The sequence below is a fragment of the Gigantopelta aegis genome, chromosome 9 (genome assembly GCF_016097555.1).
Source record: "Gigantopelta aegis isolate Gae_Host chromosome 9, Gae_host_genome, whole genome shotgun sequence".
In the NCBI taxonomy this organism is placed as follows: Eukaryota; Metazoa; Mollusca; class Gastropoda; order Neomphalida; family Peltospiridae; genus Gigantopelta; species Gigantopelta aegis.
In genome coordinates, this window is record NC_054707.1 from 48682340 (window position 1) to 48699865 (window position 17526).

The following is a 17526-nucleotide window of genomic DNA, read 5'->3' on the forward strand; positions in this document are numbered from 1 at the left end:
TAAAGGAAAACGTTTTTTTCTAAGGCAACAACAAAATGTTTTCTTTCAACACTTTTATTAATATCTACATCAGCATGGAGTATTTACAAACCTAATTGACAAAAACAAGACACAGTACTGAAGTCAATGGATGTGGATGAATGAAACTGCACAGATCATGAACAAATGAATATGTTCCTATTGTATAGCAATACCCTCTCGGTGTCTCACTATGTTCAGACTATAACCTACAAATCGGCATATGGCATAAAATTCTGACATTGTTTGAACACCACAGAATATAACCTACAAACTAACCAGGCTCATAAACAAATGAATTAGTTGCTACTGTGTAACAAAAGTCAGTGGCTATGTTCATAGAATAAAACCTACAAACTAGACAACATAAAATTCTGACATTGTCTGAACACCATATACTGATACCATTCTATGGACCATATTGTCATGAAAGATGATTAACGGACCTACCAAAATGCCTTTATGAGACGCCATTTAAGCTATAGTAGGTTTGACTAGTTGATAATGTTCAGTCTTGCTTGAAGAACATGTTAATATTCACAATCCCGTACTAACATTAACAGTTCATGTTTCACTATTTAAAAAAAAGAAGAGCAGAAAATAGATTCTAATTTCTAGACATATATACACCACTAGTCTATATTATTCTGTGGAATCTACAGGCATAAATGTTTAAAAAGTAATTTATTTCTTTGGAACGAAATGTGCCCTACAGTGAAAGTTAATGTCGTGCTGCATGAATAGAATGTTAGCTATTTTAGACTGCAACAGTGAAATTAAAGCTTCCTAAAGAATTTTAAACTATTAAAATGCTTGTGCATTACATCCAATGAATTTCTTTACATGATAATAATCACAATTATTAAGCCAATAACTTATTACACACTCAACAATATGTACAGCTTTCCAGACAATCAACATACTTATAATGGGCGATCACAATAAAAAAAACTTAACACGCCTAACTAACCAGGATTACAAAAAACATAAATTGTGTTTGCCTGTTGTTTCAAAATGTAATCAACAGAAACAATATTTTTAAACCAGTGACAAAACTGACATGAATGTGAAAATACCAAAAAATTAAGGTCTCAAAAATTAAATAACAATAGACGACAAAGAATGTTTCTTGTGGAAAAACGCTAACCATCAAGTAACAAAGGCATTTGGTTCTTCAAATTCAGTATTAATGATACAGTTTGGATACATTTGATGTAATTATGTTGTGTCCATTAGAATATCATATTTCCCTATTCACAAGTTATGAAGAGCATTCATTTTGTGAAATAACTGGGTAATATTTTCTGGAGTGACAGTGCATCTTGTCTATAAATCACCTGAATGCTCTCCACTTGATGAAGTCATGTATTCATCATCATCAAATGAATGCAGCATTATATCATGGAAATAAACAGACTGAATAATAATTAAAAGATGCACCACAATTTTCGAACTTTTTTTAAATAAAGGCAACACTAGTATAAAATTGGTCTATATTAGACTACAATAAATATAATGCCATTGGTTTTCATGAATGTTGATAATTCAATTCAGTGACTACATGATAACCAATAGAACAATAAAAAAACCTTGTATATACATATCACTGGCCACATCACAAAATCTTCAGCCAATACACTAACAGGTTTAACATCAAATTTATCTCGAACAATTTCATGAATGTCGAAAAATTTAATATAATGTACATTTTTACTCCAGATAACTTATTTTAATCGTAACAAAAAAAGAAAGGGAGAAGAAATTCATAGAAAGGCAGGCTATAATCTATGCGGTGAACAACGTCAATAAAGAAGCTTACGCCCTTAAACACAGGAATGCTCATTATAAATATGTTTTAAATTAAATACATGTTCAGTTGAAGAACACTGTTTTGACTTTTTGTGAACAGTTTCAGAAGTAATGGGGATGAAAGCAGTCTCCAAAGTAAAAAGACTGAAAATTTGAAGAGAAATCTGAAAATGTTACGTCTGTACAAAACATTCAAAAATAAATGTTTATCTGCAAAGTACCAAATGTTTCTCACCTTAGATTTGAACAAATAATTAGCTGTTTTATTTCAATGATTGTGAAACACAAAAAGATCATTTTAATTAATGATTACATTTGATAGTTAATGTATAGGAATTTCTAATTACTGTACATTTGAGAACGATTCATGTAATCAGAAAAGGGAAGTAATGTTTAACGACACTGCACATTTTGCTACTGAGGTTGACAACAATCTCTCTTTCCATTCTTGTTTTTGCTTTGTACACAATAAATATAAGATATCCAATGATAAATTTTTTTTAATGATATATTAAGACAAATGGTACTTTTTATTTATTTCATCTTTTAAAACTTGGAATTTAATATTTTGTCTTGAAAAATAAAAACGTACAGATGTAAACGTTATTTGCTCAGTATCAAACTGAACTATTTTGACGGGTCAAGGTAAGTAGATTGATGCTGGGGTTTTTTTTTTGAAGATGGCAAAGCATTGTAATAAAATAGCTAATTTTAATTTAAATGATAGCAGTATTTCAATGACGTCACTTGGATACACAAATGCTAAAAACTTCCCATTCAAAATATTTTATTTAAAAATAACTAACACACATGACTGTTTGAAGAAAAACTTGCAATTAAGGTTTTTTTTTATTTATAAAATATCGATTTGAAGTGAAATTATGGAAAGATTTAAGGTGTACAAAGCCAAAACACTAATGCGAAATGTGACTCTTGTCGACTGTAATTAAAAAGAAAGAAATGTTTTATTTAACGACGCACTCGACACATTTTATCTACGGTTATATGGCGTCAGACATATGGTTAAGGCAACTGTAATTAGATGCTCTTTATACACTACTACTGAATAATATGACACATGCATTAATAATAAAATCTTTGTTACACATTTTATTTTATTTTGGCACTGGACGACAATGTATGATGGTCGATGTAATTTAGGCAGTGAAATAGCTGTCTTGTTCTCAGAGGATTTAATATTGACCCCAAACATTTAACTACTGCTGCCGTCTTGCAGACAGACACATCTATTACTTGTACATTAAAACAATAGACACATTATCTGAATCTTAAAACCTTTTTTTCTTTCTTTTTGATTTGGCTTGCAGGGTTTCTATCGGGGTAAAACAGGTATGGTACAGAAAACTTTTAATGAAGGTTGAAAATGGTGTCAATATTCATGTATGCTTAATTAGTTATTTCTTCCACATTTGATGTATTGTCAAATAAATGAGAGGATAACAATTAAATTGTAAAATGTATTTGATGTACAGGTCTCATGTATGTTTTATTATAAAGTGGAATTAGTTTAGTATTGATAAAATGTTTATTCATGAAGATACATACACACATATGTACAACCACAAATTTGATCCTAGACAAAGAACATGTTTCAAAATGGGCATCAAAATATACAGCTAATGAATCTTCTTTTCTTTTTTTTTTATCCTGCTATATAAAAATTTATGACAGGGTTTTAATGATAAACAATGAATACGGTAAATAGAATGATTAAATGTACAATCAAATCACCGTTTTCACCTTCTTCCTCCAGTGAACATGACGTGAAATCATGGAACAACACCAACAAATGTAACAAAAAAACGTACAATGAAACCATTAATTTAAACGGGACAGCCAGCTGTCCTTCAGGATTAAGAGAAATCTTCCAGCATTACCTCCGTAATGAACGACAAGAGGATGACTTTCGGAATGATGTGCCATGTTCGTTAGAATCCCAGGGAAGGTCGAAGTCCCTGAAATATATGTGTAATATATATATGGGCGGTATTGAAATTTGACTTTCGATATCAATATTTTTTGGGTGATTTACCTCATTATTAGTACAGTATTCAGTATTGACACAATACCGATATTGAGCTGTATTTTCGGTATACTCTGTTTTCAATGCATGCCTGAGTTGAGGCTCATCCGCTAATTTCATCTAAATAAAATTAAATTCCATATACATGGCTCTTGTCCGATTTATACCCAACCCATTTTGCATTCGTCGGATATATTGTGAGTGATTTACTAAATGGTGGGAAACATTTTTCAATACCAAAATTTCTGTATTTTAAAATTTGCTCATTATGGTAAATCGGCATTGACTTGCCGACATGATACCAAATGGTATATACAGTATACTGCTCAGCTCTGCATTTAAAAAAGTCACTGAAATGGGATATTGAAAGTAAAAATGACCTATGTTTAATAGTCCCTTAAATAGAAAGCTCCATGTAAAAATGACATAAGATTATTAAAAATCCCTAAAATAGGCATGCGTGAAAATGAAAATAACTTAAGATTAAAAGTCCAAGAAGTTAAAGGTTAAAAATACATAGCAGCCGTTAAAACAGAAATTACATTTAGGATGTGAATACAAATGCTAATAATGAGCAAAACATGTAAGTTAACATATAATTTGTTAAAACATACCTATTAGAACAATCGTGAAAAATTTAAACGTCCGTTTACATTTAATTTATGCAAGTCAGCTTTTTTCCTTTTATTTTAAATTAATAGAACAAATAAGCTTCTTGAAGGAAAAACTAAACGTTGAACTACCTCACTTTGTTTCATGTGGACCAATCCAATTACTTACGTTTGTTTCATGTATGGTAGCGGTTGCCCAAAAGCATTCACTGTTAACCTGTCCGATACCTCCAGATGTGTTACTGAAAATACCAAACAGCACATTTAAACTGTTAAATCCAAGACACACTGAATAATTAATCTGACAATATAGGATTTTTGTTTTGAAGGTTAAAAATATTTAGCGGTGAAATTATATTCATAATGTGAAAACAAATTTAACTGCTTGATAACAATGAGTAAAAATTGTGTAACATACATTTTATGTTAAAACACCTATTAGAATAATCCTGAATTTTTTTTAAACATCTATCAGTCTACTTGATGCAATCAGATTAAATTTGTTATGACTTTTTTTTCTCTTTTAATTGTATTGGCTTCTTCCTCTCTTTCACAACACTAAACAAAATTTAAAATAAAATAAATGCACTCAAACTAAAAATTTAAAACAGTTTTACAATGTGGCAGTATCTGATTATTTCTATTACAATGACCATTTCACATTAGAATTTCCTTTTTGTCTATCTGGTACACTGCATTGTAAATAAGTTTTAAATGTCTGAAGCTTGCAGAGATATTAAAAAAATGTATATATACAGCACTGGGCCTAGAAATAATTATTAAATTACACAAGTTTAAATCATTGTTTTAGTTTTAAAATTATTTGCAATAACATGCTCCCGACAGGACAGAAATGACTCTTTATGAGAACGTACTGTCTTCTAAACATGGATGTAGCGTGTCCACCTCTCCTTCATTCGAGTCGCGTTTCCGACCGGACGGACCCTCGTCTACAGACCGGTGATTCTGGCGGTATCTCTCCTGTAGTTTCTCCAACGCTCGCTGCTCGCGGAGTCGCTGAAGATCCCAGCTGAAGTAAACAAACACTCTCTTTAAAATGAAAACATTGCATACTGAAGTACTACACAAGTATTGTTTAACTGATCATTGATTATATTCAGGTATATAATAAATAGGATCTAGTTGAAATTATTGTAGGATTTTATCAAATACTTTGATGGCAGCACCATTCAAATTCCTGACCTTTTGATTTAAGTTGGGGATAAACAAGGGACAGTGCTTCGAGATTTAAAATAAATATTTGAAGGTTTGTAGTTGTTTTAAAATTCTAGCAAATCCTATATTGTTTAACAACTTTATTTTGAAATCAATCTTGCTATTCGTCAATTGAGCACTGTACCATCCACTCGCGGTTCACCAAAAAACAAATATGCCTACCGTTTTCTTTTCCTTTCCTCCATTTCAGGCTTTTGATGTCGCTTAAAAATTGTTTCATCTTCAATATTCTAAAAAAACAAAAAACAAGCAATATCTCATGATACTATATACCTAACATAAAATTCTGACATCCTAAAAACCATTCAAATGAAAATGTATTATGTATACTGAAATCATCAATATTTTAACTTAGTACTTGGTACTACTACCATAACAATTCAGTTGTTGGATATATTCTCATACAAACATAGACATTGATTAAACAAACAAAAAAACCCAAGAAAACAAGTTAAATGTACTAATGGAAAAAAATAAGGGAACACATGGGTTTTTTTTAGACCATATTTAATTCACTGCTTATTTCTGTATGAAATTCATAATGTGGGACTGAATGTCAGTACAGGATTTGTGGGACTGATTGCCAATAACATGGTTAACTTTATGGTACTGTCTACGAGTGTTTTGATTACAGTCAATATTTGTGTTCCCTTATTTCTTTTAGGGCCTCCACGAGTCCAAAATATTGGACTCGAGTACTCAAGGGTTAAAATGGACACGGACCCAAGTACCCGCTACTTACACTAGATGATAATGAGACTAAGGAATAAAGTAAAATAGCACTATGTCCAGTGCTGAACATGGGTGCCAAATCATGCCATTATAGGCCCTACTGCATTCCACACATTCAAATTTTGTTTTCTCCCCATGTCTTATATAATTTAACTGGCGGCAAGCATATGGCAAAATGCCGTAAAAATATAATTAACTGAGAGTGCTCTTCCTTGCACGGGTAGTCGAGTCTTGTGAACGGACTATAGTCTTGCTAGACTCGGCCCGTGCCTGAGTACTCAAGTACTCGTGGAGACCCTACTTTCTTTCCATCAGTATGTTACATGGGTGGATTATGCTTTAGATAAGGGAAGCTTCCGAAACAATATTTAAATTTTTGTCATTTGAAATTATAAATTTTAGGCGACATCAATTTAGATCTACGTGGTGGTAGTGGGGGTTTTTTGCCGGGGGAGGGGGGGTGGTGTGTGTGTGTTCCGTGCAACTGGGAAACCCCCCATAATCTGCCTGTGTTATTCCTGGTCATGCATCTCTATATTTTATTATATTGTGCTTACAGTAAAATCATCTTGATCATAGATACGTAATGCAAATTATATAGAAAGGTATTTGCAATGAATACAAAATCAATTACTAAAATTATTTCTGTAATCGTTTCTCTCTGAAGAATAAGTCTGGTGTCGCTCACCTTGATTCTCGTTCCAGCTAGTGCACCACGACTGGTATATCAAAGGCTGTGGTATGTGCTATCCTGTCTGTGGAATGGTGCACATAAAAGATCCCTTGCTGCTAATGGAAAAATGTAGCAAGTTTCCTTTCTAAGATTATACGTAAAAATTACCAAATGTTTGACATCCAATAGCTGATGATTAATCAATCAATGTGTTCTAGTGGTGTGGTTAAACAAAACAAAGTTTAACTTTTTAACTCACCTCGGTTCCTTCCATTTGATAGAGATTTGTGTATGTCACGTAGCGCCAGCTCGGGGTCTCCACTACAAGACAAAAGTAAACATTTACCACCAAAATAATCAGGTCCTAAAGAACATCACTGCAGGGTTTCCACCATAGGGTATGAAGGGGAAAATTACATACTCTAAAATCTTGGAAATTAAAGGATACATTTTCATAAATGTTTTTAAAAAGATTACAGTAAATTCTGTAAAATACTTGAAATACAGTGTCCAATTTTAAATAATTTTAAATCTATAACCACCTAGTAGTAGCAGCAGCAGCAGTAATATGATCAGTTTTGTTTTTATTGGGTAACCTCAAATTATTTTCTGACAGAAAGCCTACACGATATTACACCATGTACAACCAATGCCCAAATAAACAAATTTAAAATAAAATTCAAAATGCATATTATTGCTGCAGCAGGGTTTCTATGGTAGCCCTATTCCCATGGCTAGTGATATTCAATGTTTGGCTAGTAAATAACTAATAATGCCATGCCCGATTGCTAGTGAAAAATTTTGTAAAATTGTATTAATGTAAAGTAAAGTAGGCCTAGTGAATTTTTAATTGTGTGTAGTAAATATATAAAATAACCGATTCCATGGCTAGTAGATTTTATAAAAAATTCTAGAAGCCCTACAACAGTGACTGAAAAGGTCACATTATTCATGGTTTCCGCTAGAGGGTACGAAGGGTAAAATTATATATCCTAAAATCTTGGTACTTAATGAATACATTTTCTAGACTCTTAAACAGATAACAGTAAGAGAACAGCTGTTTAAAAATGTTCAAAGTATATGAATGTACTGTCCAGTTTCAAAAGGTTCCGGACCCATAACCACCTAGTAGGGACACTTATGATTAATTTATGTTTTGTTTTTATTACATACCCTCAAATTATTTTCTGGCACAAATCCTGATAAGCAAAACAAAATATTACTATGTCAAAAGCCCAATATTTGTAAATGCAATGGCAAATTTATTGTAATGTAAATTCTTAACCAAAAACAATTTCAACTTTACAAATGTTAGCATATTAAAATAATCATAACATAAGCTATAAACATTACCGCTGTGAAAATGACAAATCACCCTCAAGGACATAATGGACTGTCAATATGTGTTCTTGATTTAAAAAATAAAAACTGGTGAAGAAGTGTCACTTACGCAATCTTGTACAATGCGTACCTATTCCTTGGGCTTGAGCCTTGGTCTCCGCTTCACTTAGAGAAATGTTTGAAATTCTGAAAGAATGGGGTTCACAGCACATGATATGATAGAGACTGTCGGTTTTTAACAGCGTCTCCATCTCTCCCGCGCCTGGTTCGGATACATTCCTATCACCAGGTTCACTGGAATAATTCCGACCAACAGATTCAGCGGAACTGTTCCTAGACCGAATGTTTTCTGCAACACCGCCAGCAGGTAATCTGTCAGGAGCTCTGTCAAAAACAAGTTTTGTTTGTTTGTTTGTTCTCTCACGTGGTGTATCACTTGACGAGTGAATCCGCTTCCTAGACGAGTGTGAATCGGTGGGGATTTTTCTGAAAGTTAAAAACAGACAATCAAAAGGTATAGTGGAACCTCATGAATTAATTTAGTATTCCAGACAGTGGTTTTCTCTCTTTCTGAAAGTGTCTGGATGGACCGACACATTTCCACAGTACTGAATAGTATCTGAAGTTATTCCTTTGAGTGACAAACAAAACCAAAAAAATTCAAGCAAAAATATACTAACTTTAAAATAATGACAAGCATGTATATATTCCCAACATTCTGTTACGAACGTTTATCAGACTGTACAGATTCATGAAAAATGTTATTAATGTCTCCTACTGGGTCCAGCAAATCTTCATATAGATATTCATTAAACTAAAAAACTAACAGAAGTACCTCAAGTGTTTACACCAAAAACATGCAGGCATAAAAATCAATGATAGGTTTCGAACAGAAAAGATGTAAAAAATGTGAAGTTTATGCAGGACGGACGATGCCAAATGAAAACAGATTGCACTAGGTCACTTGAGCTCAGGTGACCTAAACAAAGTAGTTTTCCCCCTTAAGTGGGGGTGGTGTGCCCCTCACCCCCCAGTTCCAACAGCCAGGCCTGGCCAGTTTTTAAAGATTAGCACTACTAGAGTGCTTTTGCTGCCACACATATTTACCTCTTGTGCGGCTTTTCTGATGTAAGTGTTGGAGGAGACTCGTTAACATTTTCTTTAACTATAGACGTCTCAAACGGCTCATCCTTCTGCTTAAGCAATGACATGCGTCTGTCCATCCGATCCAAACGACAGTGCAACTGAAACCAAAAACATTTATCTGTACAAAAATGTGTAACTGCAAAGGTTTTACTATTCCGTACTTCAAACCAATGCTCGGTTTTTAAATAACTAAAACATGACGGCTTACAACTGTACATATATACATCATATATATGTAACAAAACAATAAAATTAAAATAATGCATACCAATACAAATATTTGTAAACAAATACTGATTTATTTTGTAATTAAATTTTTTATTTATAAACATACTCAGATTTTTCTGTTAACTTTCAACATACATTTGAATTAATCATAAAATTGACTAAATGCATGAAATAGATTATCCTGCATGTTGAGACACGTCTTATAATAATTCAGTTCTGAATGTTCTGAAGAGATTAGGTCCATATAATAATAATAATAATAAAATCAATAGTCTGTAATAATTATTCAACAATTACAAAGAAAGACTGATATAAATGATAACACTATTTACACAAATACACTATCCATATTTGTCTGAGACCCCATGATAAACCAAAGCAACATACTGTTTACCGTAAAAGCATCCAGCCAGATCCAACTCCAGTCCGACTGTCAGGTAATGCCACACATACAATTATTATACATGCGATCAGTTCTAAAAATCATACCTTTTCATAGAGATATTTTCCCATTGTTGCCAGTAGACCATTAAAAACAATATATATTTTTTAATATATTCTCTCATTTATATCAAACCATTATCGTAAGACTAATCACAGCATTTGTCGTAGTCGGTTTCCGACACAAAATGCACAAAGAAACGTTTGCAAAAATAGATTTCATCACATGGTAAGTCATGTGACTTTATATTTATTGATGGATAAAAACGTACAGCTGTTGATTTATTAATACAGACTGGACAAAGACATCAATTAAAATATTGGCTTAGTCAGCTGTTGAAACTGAATCTGCTCTGATATTCAGCGAAGCCGGTATCTACTCTTAATTTAACAACATACCTACATGGGACTTGTAAACAAACCACGACCTCCAACACACGGGTCAAAACCAGCCTGTTGGAAGCCAACGATTGGTTACTTCTAAAAGGTCATAGTTCAAAGGAAACAGGTCGCGCGATTTGATTAGCTAGAGGTTTTAGTAACGATGGGTCTTCCCAGTCCTAATGCTTGTGGTTAACCCATGTCAACTCGACAGAATGATGCTAGTCACCGAATTGACAGTGGGTCACTAGTTGACTATTTTGCGCACCTATTCATTAACATATACAGCTAAATTATATAATATTATGCACAACTGAAATAAAAAAATTTTAGCTACGTAATATTACGCTGAAGCATATCGTAATCAACGACACAATGACCGATTCAATTCGGACCGCCTTAGGTATACCTCCTCTAACTCGCTGGCCGATGATCAACCAACCTAATATATTTCACAACTATCACAGAACAAGAAGGCGGTGATGACCTAAAATAATTCGTCATCCACACGAACCCAACCTCGACGACTACGTCGTCGCATTCAAATTACAAAATCGTTCTCTTCTGCGCGGCCATTTTGCGGTCCCGACAGTCAACATAATTAAAAAGACGGAACCTCACCGCTTCTTTTTCCGACTGAAGTGTCTTGATTTCTTGATCTTTGGCGACAAGTAATTGCTCCTGGTGTCGAATCATTTCGAGATGCAACAACAGGAGCTCTTTGAGGTGTTTTATTTCTTGCTGCGAACAGTCATTGTTGCTCAGCTTGCCCGCCATTCTCGTTTGATTATTCTCGCTTGTCGAGTGACAGCTTACACTATTTTCTTTTATTTCCGATTCCCTTTTTTGACTTTTTCTGGCGCTTTTTAGGCTTTCTTGAATCGCTAATGTCAAATCGGCTTCGTTGAAACCTCCATTTTCAAGAAGATGCGATGGTGTTTTTGACACTCTGCGTTTCGGCAAAATCCTTGCTTCACATTGAACCTTGGAATTCATCGTATTCACTTCGGATTTCATATTAACAGTAGTCATATGTGAAAGTCATACATCTGAAATAACGTTTGTAATCGTGGTCACGAAAAATAAATTGGTAAATATTCTGGAAAAACAAGATATTAGGGAAAAAAACAATCAAACTTGTTGAAGGAAGTTATACCGGTGTTAAATGAAGTCGATGCCTGCTAAGAAAAGTTCCAACTGGCGCCATCTTCATACAATGACATCTTTGATTATTGGCCATTAGTTGTTAAACTTGGGAATTAGGACACTTTATTTTGAGAATGAAATAAGAAGCTCGCTACCAACACATGTATGATATATTCTTACTGAATAGCATCATTGGGTGCCGTGTTTTCTTTTTGGACTGTTTACAAGGGCGGGGCGTAGCCCAGTGGTAAAGCGCTCGCTTGGTGGGCAGTTTATTGGGACCGATCCCCGTCAGTGGACTGATTGAGCCATTTTTCGTTCCAGCCACTGCATCACCACTGGTACATCAAAGGCCGTGGCATGTGTTATCCTGTCTGGAATATAAATGCTACTAATGGAAAAATGTAGCAGTTTTTTTCTCTAAGAATATACGTCAAAATTACCAAATGTTTGGCATCCAACAGCGACGATTAATAAATCAGTGTGCTCTAGTGGTGTCGTTAAACTAACTTTAACTTTAAACTGCCGGTACACGGCGTATTTATCAGCAAAAAGAAGATTTTTTTTAAAACCATAATTTCGGCAAAAATTAGATAAACTTAAAATTTTGTACCCGATAATTGGGGGACAAATTGTTTAATTACCCCATGCCAAGCGCTTGTGGAAACTTTTCGTATATATTCCTACATGATAGGCCTTCATGAGTGGCTGTTATTGTTAGATATATCTTATGTGTTATTTCAAAACTATCTAAAACACGAAAGCGAGTTTAATTTAATATTTACGTTTATCAAACAACCAGTTCATCGTTCAAACTGATCATGGAAAAATGCCAACCACTGGGTTTTCAAGGGGGGCGGGGGCGGTTTGTATATATTAATTCGCTTATCAACTGTGAGGATGTTTAGTCATCGAACTTGTGGGAGACGTGTATCCCTCTGCTCCCCTTCCAGCTTCCGACGCCAATAATTCAATTTTGAATTCTGTTGTGTAGGTAAATCAGGGCCGTAGCTAGCATTTTTTGTTGGGGGGGGGGGGCAACTGAGTAGTTAATAGGTTAATAGTCTAAAGCTTATTTTAATTTCTATAATGCTTTCCCTTGCCCCCCCCCCCACCCCCCCACCCCGCTAGCTACGGCCCTGTAAATATATACCTCTGTTTGGATTAAGTCTGATTTCAAGTCAGTGCTTTAATCTTGCTTCGTAATACAAGGAACAGGGCTGCATGATGTTCCCTGGAGACTGCATCTGTTTGACATTGTTAGTCACTAACAGCTACAGGCAGTATACGTATTTATTATATAACATATAGTGGGTAGACGTGTGGGGGGTGGCGGGCTGACAGATCGAGGGCACAAAGCCAAGTTTCTAGAGGGTTCGGGGTATGCTCCCCCTTAAAATTTTGAAAAATGGATGTCTTGAAATGCAATCTCCAATAATATTTTTGGTTTAGAATTATTTTTTTTTTTTTGGGGGGGGGGGGGGGGGCTAGGGCCTGCAAGTAGGCCGACCAGGGTTTTTGGTGCTATTGAATTTGCAAATGTTGCGTAATTTCGTGAAGGTAATTTTGAAGCATAATTTAGAAAGGTTCATCGAAATTGAAATAGAGTTAATTGGTTGATTTGACTTAGTTGATCGAAAGGTAGCGCCTTGAATACTTGGCCAAGGCCCGCCTCCTTTTTATAAGGGGCACGAGTGCCTAGCTGCGTTAGCTTTTCGTCGACACAGGATAGCATATAGGTTCTGCGTTTGTTTTGTTTAACGACACCACTATAGCACTGATTTATTTATTAATCATCGTATATTGGGTGTCAAACATTTGGTCATTCTGACACAATCCTCAGAGGAAACCCGCTACATTTGATCCTTCGACCCAAGCACATGACGCGAGCGCTCTACCGACTGAGTTAGATCCGACTTTAGAACAGGGACAACTGAATGGGACACCCAATGACGTCATTGGGGTCGATGTTATATCATATTGTACTTGCATGTATTCCGATCCCTAAAACTACGAAAAACCAATCTGATTAAAATTAGCTCTACTAGTTTACCAGTAGATCTAACAGCACTGCATGGACTCCCATGTCCAGGTGACATTTCATCTATAAATAACAATTTAAATATCGACCAATTACACTTCGCCTTTTATAGAATTATTCGGGAGCATACAAATTCTAAAAATATCGGGCGAGACTATTTATGCAATAGGCGAACTTGTTGGTCTATTTCAACATTAAAAAAACAGAGGGAAAAGTGTAGTAATAAACTCTGGATTGTATACTAGTATAAACAGATTTTATGGCTATACCATCACGGTTTTTTTTCCGTCTTGAAACGACTTTTATATAAATTTGTATATTGAAATTAATTTCCGGCATACTTCGTAATTCACCCGAATCATTTCGTATACCCTCGGCATAATCCCGAATGTTTTCAAATTATTTTCAAATTACTGGCATGATTTTGCAAGTAAGGTTTTGATTGGTCGAATGACAGGTCAACTGGACATGAGCTCCAACGGGGTGCTGTTAGATCTACAGGTAATAGTAATTAACCAGAGGAGCTAATTGTAATTAGATTGACGAAAAACCATTCGATAAAATTAACGTATAATTTTGATGAAAACGGACACCATTTCCCTTTTATCAAATGGCAAACAATGGATCTGGCTCGATGGCCGTTACAAACGTGAACTCAAATTGAAAGAGAAAACTTGCAACATGGATTGTCTTTAAAAAGTAACAGAACTGAAAATGTCTTTGCTATATCAATTATGAAGAGCATTCAGGATCAATATTTCTTAAATTGTGTGGCCCTATCCACTCAAAGTTTAACACGACCGTCCTGGGCTTAGATTCTGAAATCGTCAGACACGGTCCGAGACAGAACATGGGTATTCATTCATTTTGGTGGTTATATTTAGACTACTTGGGATTCAAGAGACGCGTGTGCGGTGGGAGGGGGATAGATGTCGAAACCCCTCCCGCTGTTTCAAGCGAATTTTCTTTTTTTAATGTATTTTCCAGGGGAGCATAATCCGATCCCCCACTAAAAACTTCCCACAATTTAGGTCCCCAACTCCAACAATTGCATGTACACGTGCACGTTCTTAATAGCATGCTGTCCTGTCAATCTGATTAAAATTAGCTCTACTGGTCTCACCAGTAGATATAACAGCATTGCATGGACTCCCATGTCTAGGTGACTTTTCATCTATAAATAATAAGTTAAATATCGACCAATTACACTTCGCCTTTTATAACGTTATTCGGGAGCATACAAATTCTAAAAATATCGGGTGAGACTATCTATGCAATAGACGAACTTGTTGGTCTATTTCAACATTGAAAAAACGGGGAAATGTGCAGTAATAAACTCTGGATTGTATACTAGTATCAACAGATTTTATGGCTATACCATCACGGGTTTTTTTTTTTGTCTTGAAACTAATTTTATATAAAATTTTATTTTGAAATTAGTTTCCGGCATACTTCGTAATTCACCCGAATCACTTTGTATACCCTCGACATAATCCCGAATGTTTTCAAAAAAAAAATTCAAATCACTGGCATGATTTTGCAAGAAAAGTTTTGATTGGTCGAATGAAAGGTCAACTGGACATGAGCTCCAACGGGCTGCTGTTAGATCCACATGTAATAGTGGAGCTAATTTTAATTAAATTGATGTCCTGTGCATATATAACCCGAGGTATCTCGATTGTCTGTCGAGATTGGCTTGGAAGTTGCACTTCCATTTTGAGGAATCTTTGTGGCACGATTTCTTGACATGTATCAAGGCTGAATACGAGGAACGAATATTAGCCTTGATTTATGAAGATGATTTTGAGGGTACCCTGCTCCTCTTGTGTATACTGCATAACATCTATCACAAATAAAGCGTATGCAATGGATTTGCACAAATAATAAATTTCACATACATGTATTACTATCAATCAGAGCCGCAGTTGTTTTTACTCCGTAAATATTTCAAGGCGTACCTCGAACTTTCACACGGAACTTTCTTCCTTGGTTCATTGCAACCTGGAGCCGTGCGGTAGCAAAATCTCAGCATTTACCAACTGGTATGTCGATACCTCGTGTAGCTACCTACATGCGATGTATTCAGCACATTTCCTTACCAAATAAATAAAACTACCCCCCCCCCCCCCAAAAAAAAAAACCCCCACACCTCCCAAAAACCCCACCAGCACCTTTTTAATCTGTTGGACTGGAATTACAGGAATTTGCAACGTGTAATTATTTTAATACGTTGTTTTTGTTTTTGTTTTACCTTGTTGTTCTGAACACGTTAGACTTACATATGCCTGCCCACCCATTCCATTAAAAAAAAAAAAAAAAAAAACCCAACGTTTTACCATCTGTCCTTTCAATAGTTCTTTGGTAAGTTTAAAATTTATTACCATTTTCATCACGATCTTCTATATACGGTTTTGTTATTATCTGCAAACCAATCACATATATGGGTGGGTGCGGGGTGAATCTATTTCCCACGTATATTAACAAATTATTTCATTGTAATATGTTTTTTGTTTTGAGTGTCTACGGTAAAACGTCCCAATTTTGCTGGGGGTTTTCCCATTTATTTATTGAAGGGTGTGTCGTCTTGGTTATTCACCCCACCCCACCCCGCCCCGAAAGTGTGCAGGGGGTAAATCCCACTAAAGCAAAACATTTAGATAAAAAAATTCAATGCAATCTGTCGAATAAATAATTTAAAAGGTTAATATACAAATCAGTAAAAACATGTTCGACAAACTATGTGCGGCAAAAAAAAATTGAAATCACCAAATATTATAGTATACAGTTTATGTGAACACCGGTCATTTTATTATTACCTTCTTCTACCTAAGAGTTACCTGTGATTGTCGCGATGTTTTTTTTCTAATAAAAGTACTTCATTGTGATATTTTACTATTATTTAGATGTAGCTTAATATTGGGTTCCGTAGTTTAACTTTTACATGATAGATGATAGAAATAGTAAAACATATTCAGGAATAAGATTACAAAAATACGGTAGTAGGGAAGGGCGACAACTGTTCCCATCTTTTATGTTTTGAGTGGGTAGGGTTATTTGTGATAAAAATAAATAATAGAACTAGCAAACTCCAACTAAGGCTTGTGGTGCAGAACAAAATGCCCCTTTTTATTGTCTACCTGGAGAAGACGTATATTGCCGTGTTAGACCCGTTTCGTTTGGGGCATATATGCCCAATGCAGTATAACAAGTTAAAATGTGTCGAGTGTGTAGTTATATAAAGGGAATGTCGCCCCCCCCCCCCCCCAACGTTTCTTGATCCAGTAGCCGCATCGATGGTTTATAAGCGCGCGCGCGTGTGAAGCCTCACTTTTTGGCATCTTCCTACGCCACTACACCAGTTGCGAAGCGTTGGCTAAAATGAAAAATGGCTCAACGAACCCACCATCGGAATTGATCCTAGATTGTTTGCACATCATGTGAGCATTTCAGCACTTGGAAAGGTTTCCCACCTCACCCCACCCCACCCCCCCCCCCCCCAAAAAAAAAATATATATACATAGGTAAGAGAAACTAACTTTACCATGTTTATGTATACATTACATTAATGATTTACTTACTTACACACACACACTAAATATGGATATGTTTCAATACCCATTATACTCTGCGTTTCTGTCTTGAGCCAGTGCTGCAAACTTGGCATGTAACATTTTGCTCA

The 17526-nt window shown here is 35.1% G+C and overlaps 1 protein-coding gene across 2 annotated transcripts; it reads right to left on the minus strand.

The window, feature by feature from the left end:
• Positions 1-38: 38 nt before the first annotated feature.
• Positions 39-11827, minus strand: LOC121380648 (male-specific lethal 1-like 1). Of its 2 annotated transcripts, none has more exons than XM_041509575.1 (8): positions 11282-11827; positions 9572-9708; positions 8595-8950; positions 7383-7444; positions 5881-5948; positions 5358-5512; positions 4652-4724; positions 39-3803 (listed from the first exon to the last, which is right to left on the minus strand). In XM_041509575.1, the coding sequence occupies exons 1-8, from the start codon at positions 11690-11692 to the stop codon at positions 3722-3724; spliced, it is 1344 nt and encodes a 447-aa protein (XP_041365509.1). In that variant the 5' UTR covers positions 11693-11827; the 3' UTR covers positions 39-3721. The 2 variants fall into 2 exon arrangements, with proteins under 2 accessions (XP_041365509.1, XP_041365508.1); XM_041509574.1 differs by having other exon boundaries at positions 8574-8950; positions 11282-11826.
• Between the last annotated feature and the right edge of the window lie 5699 nt (positions 11828-17526).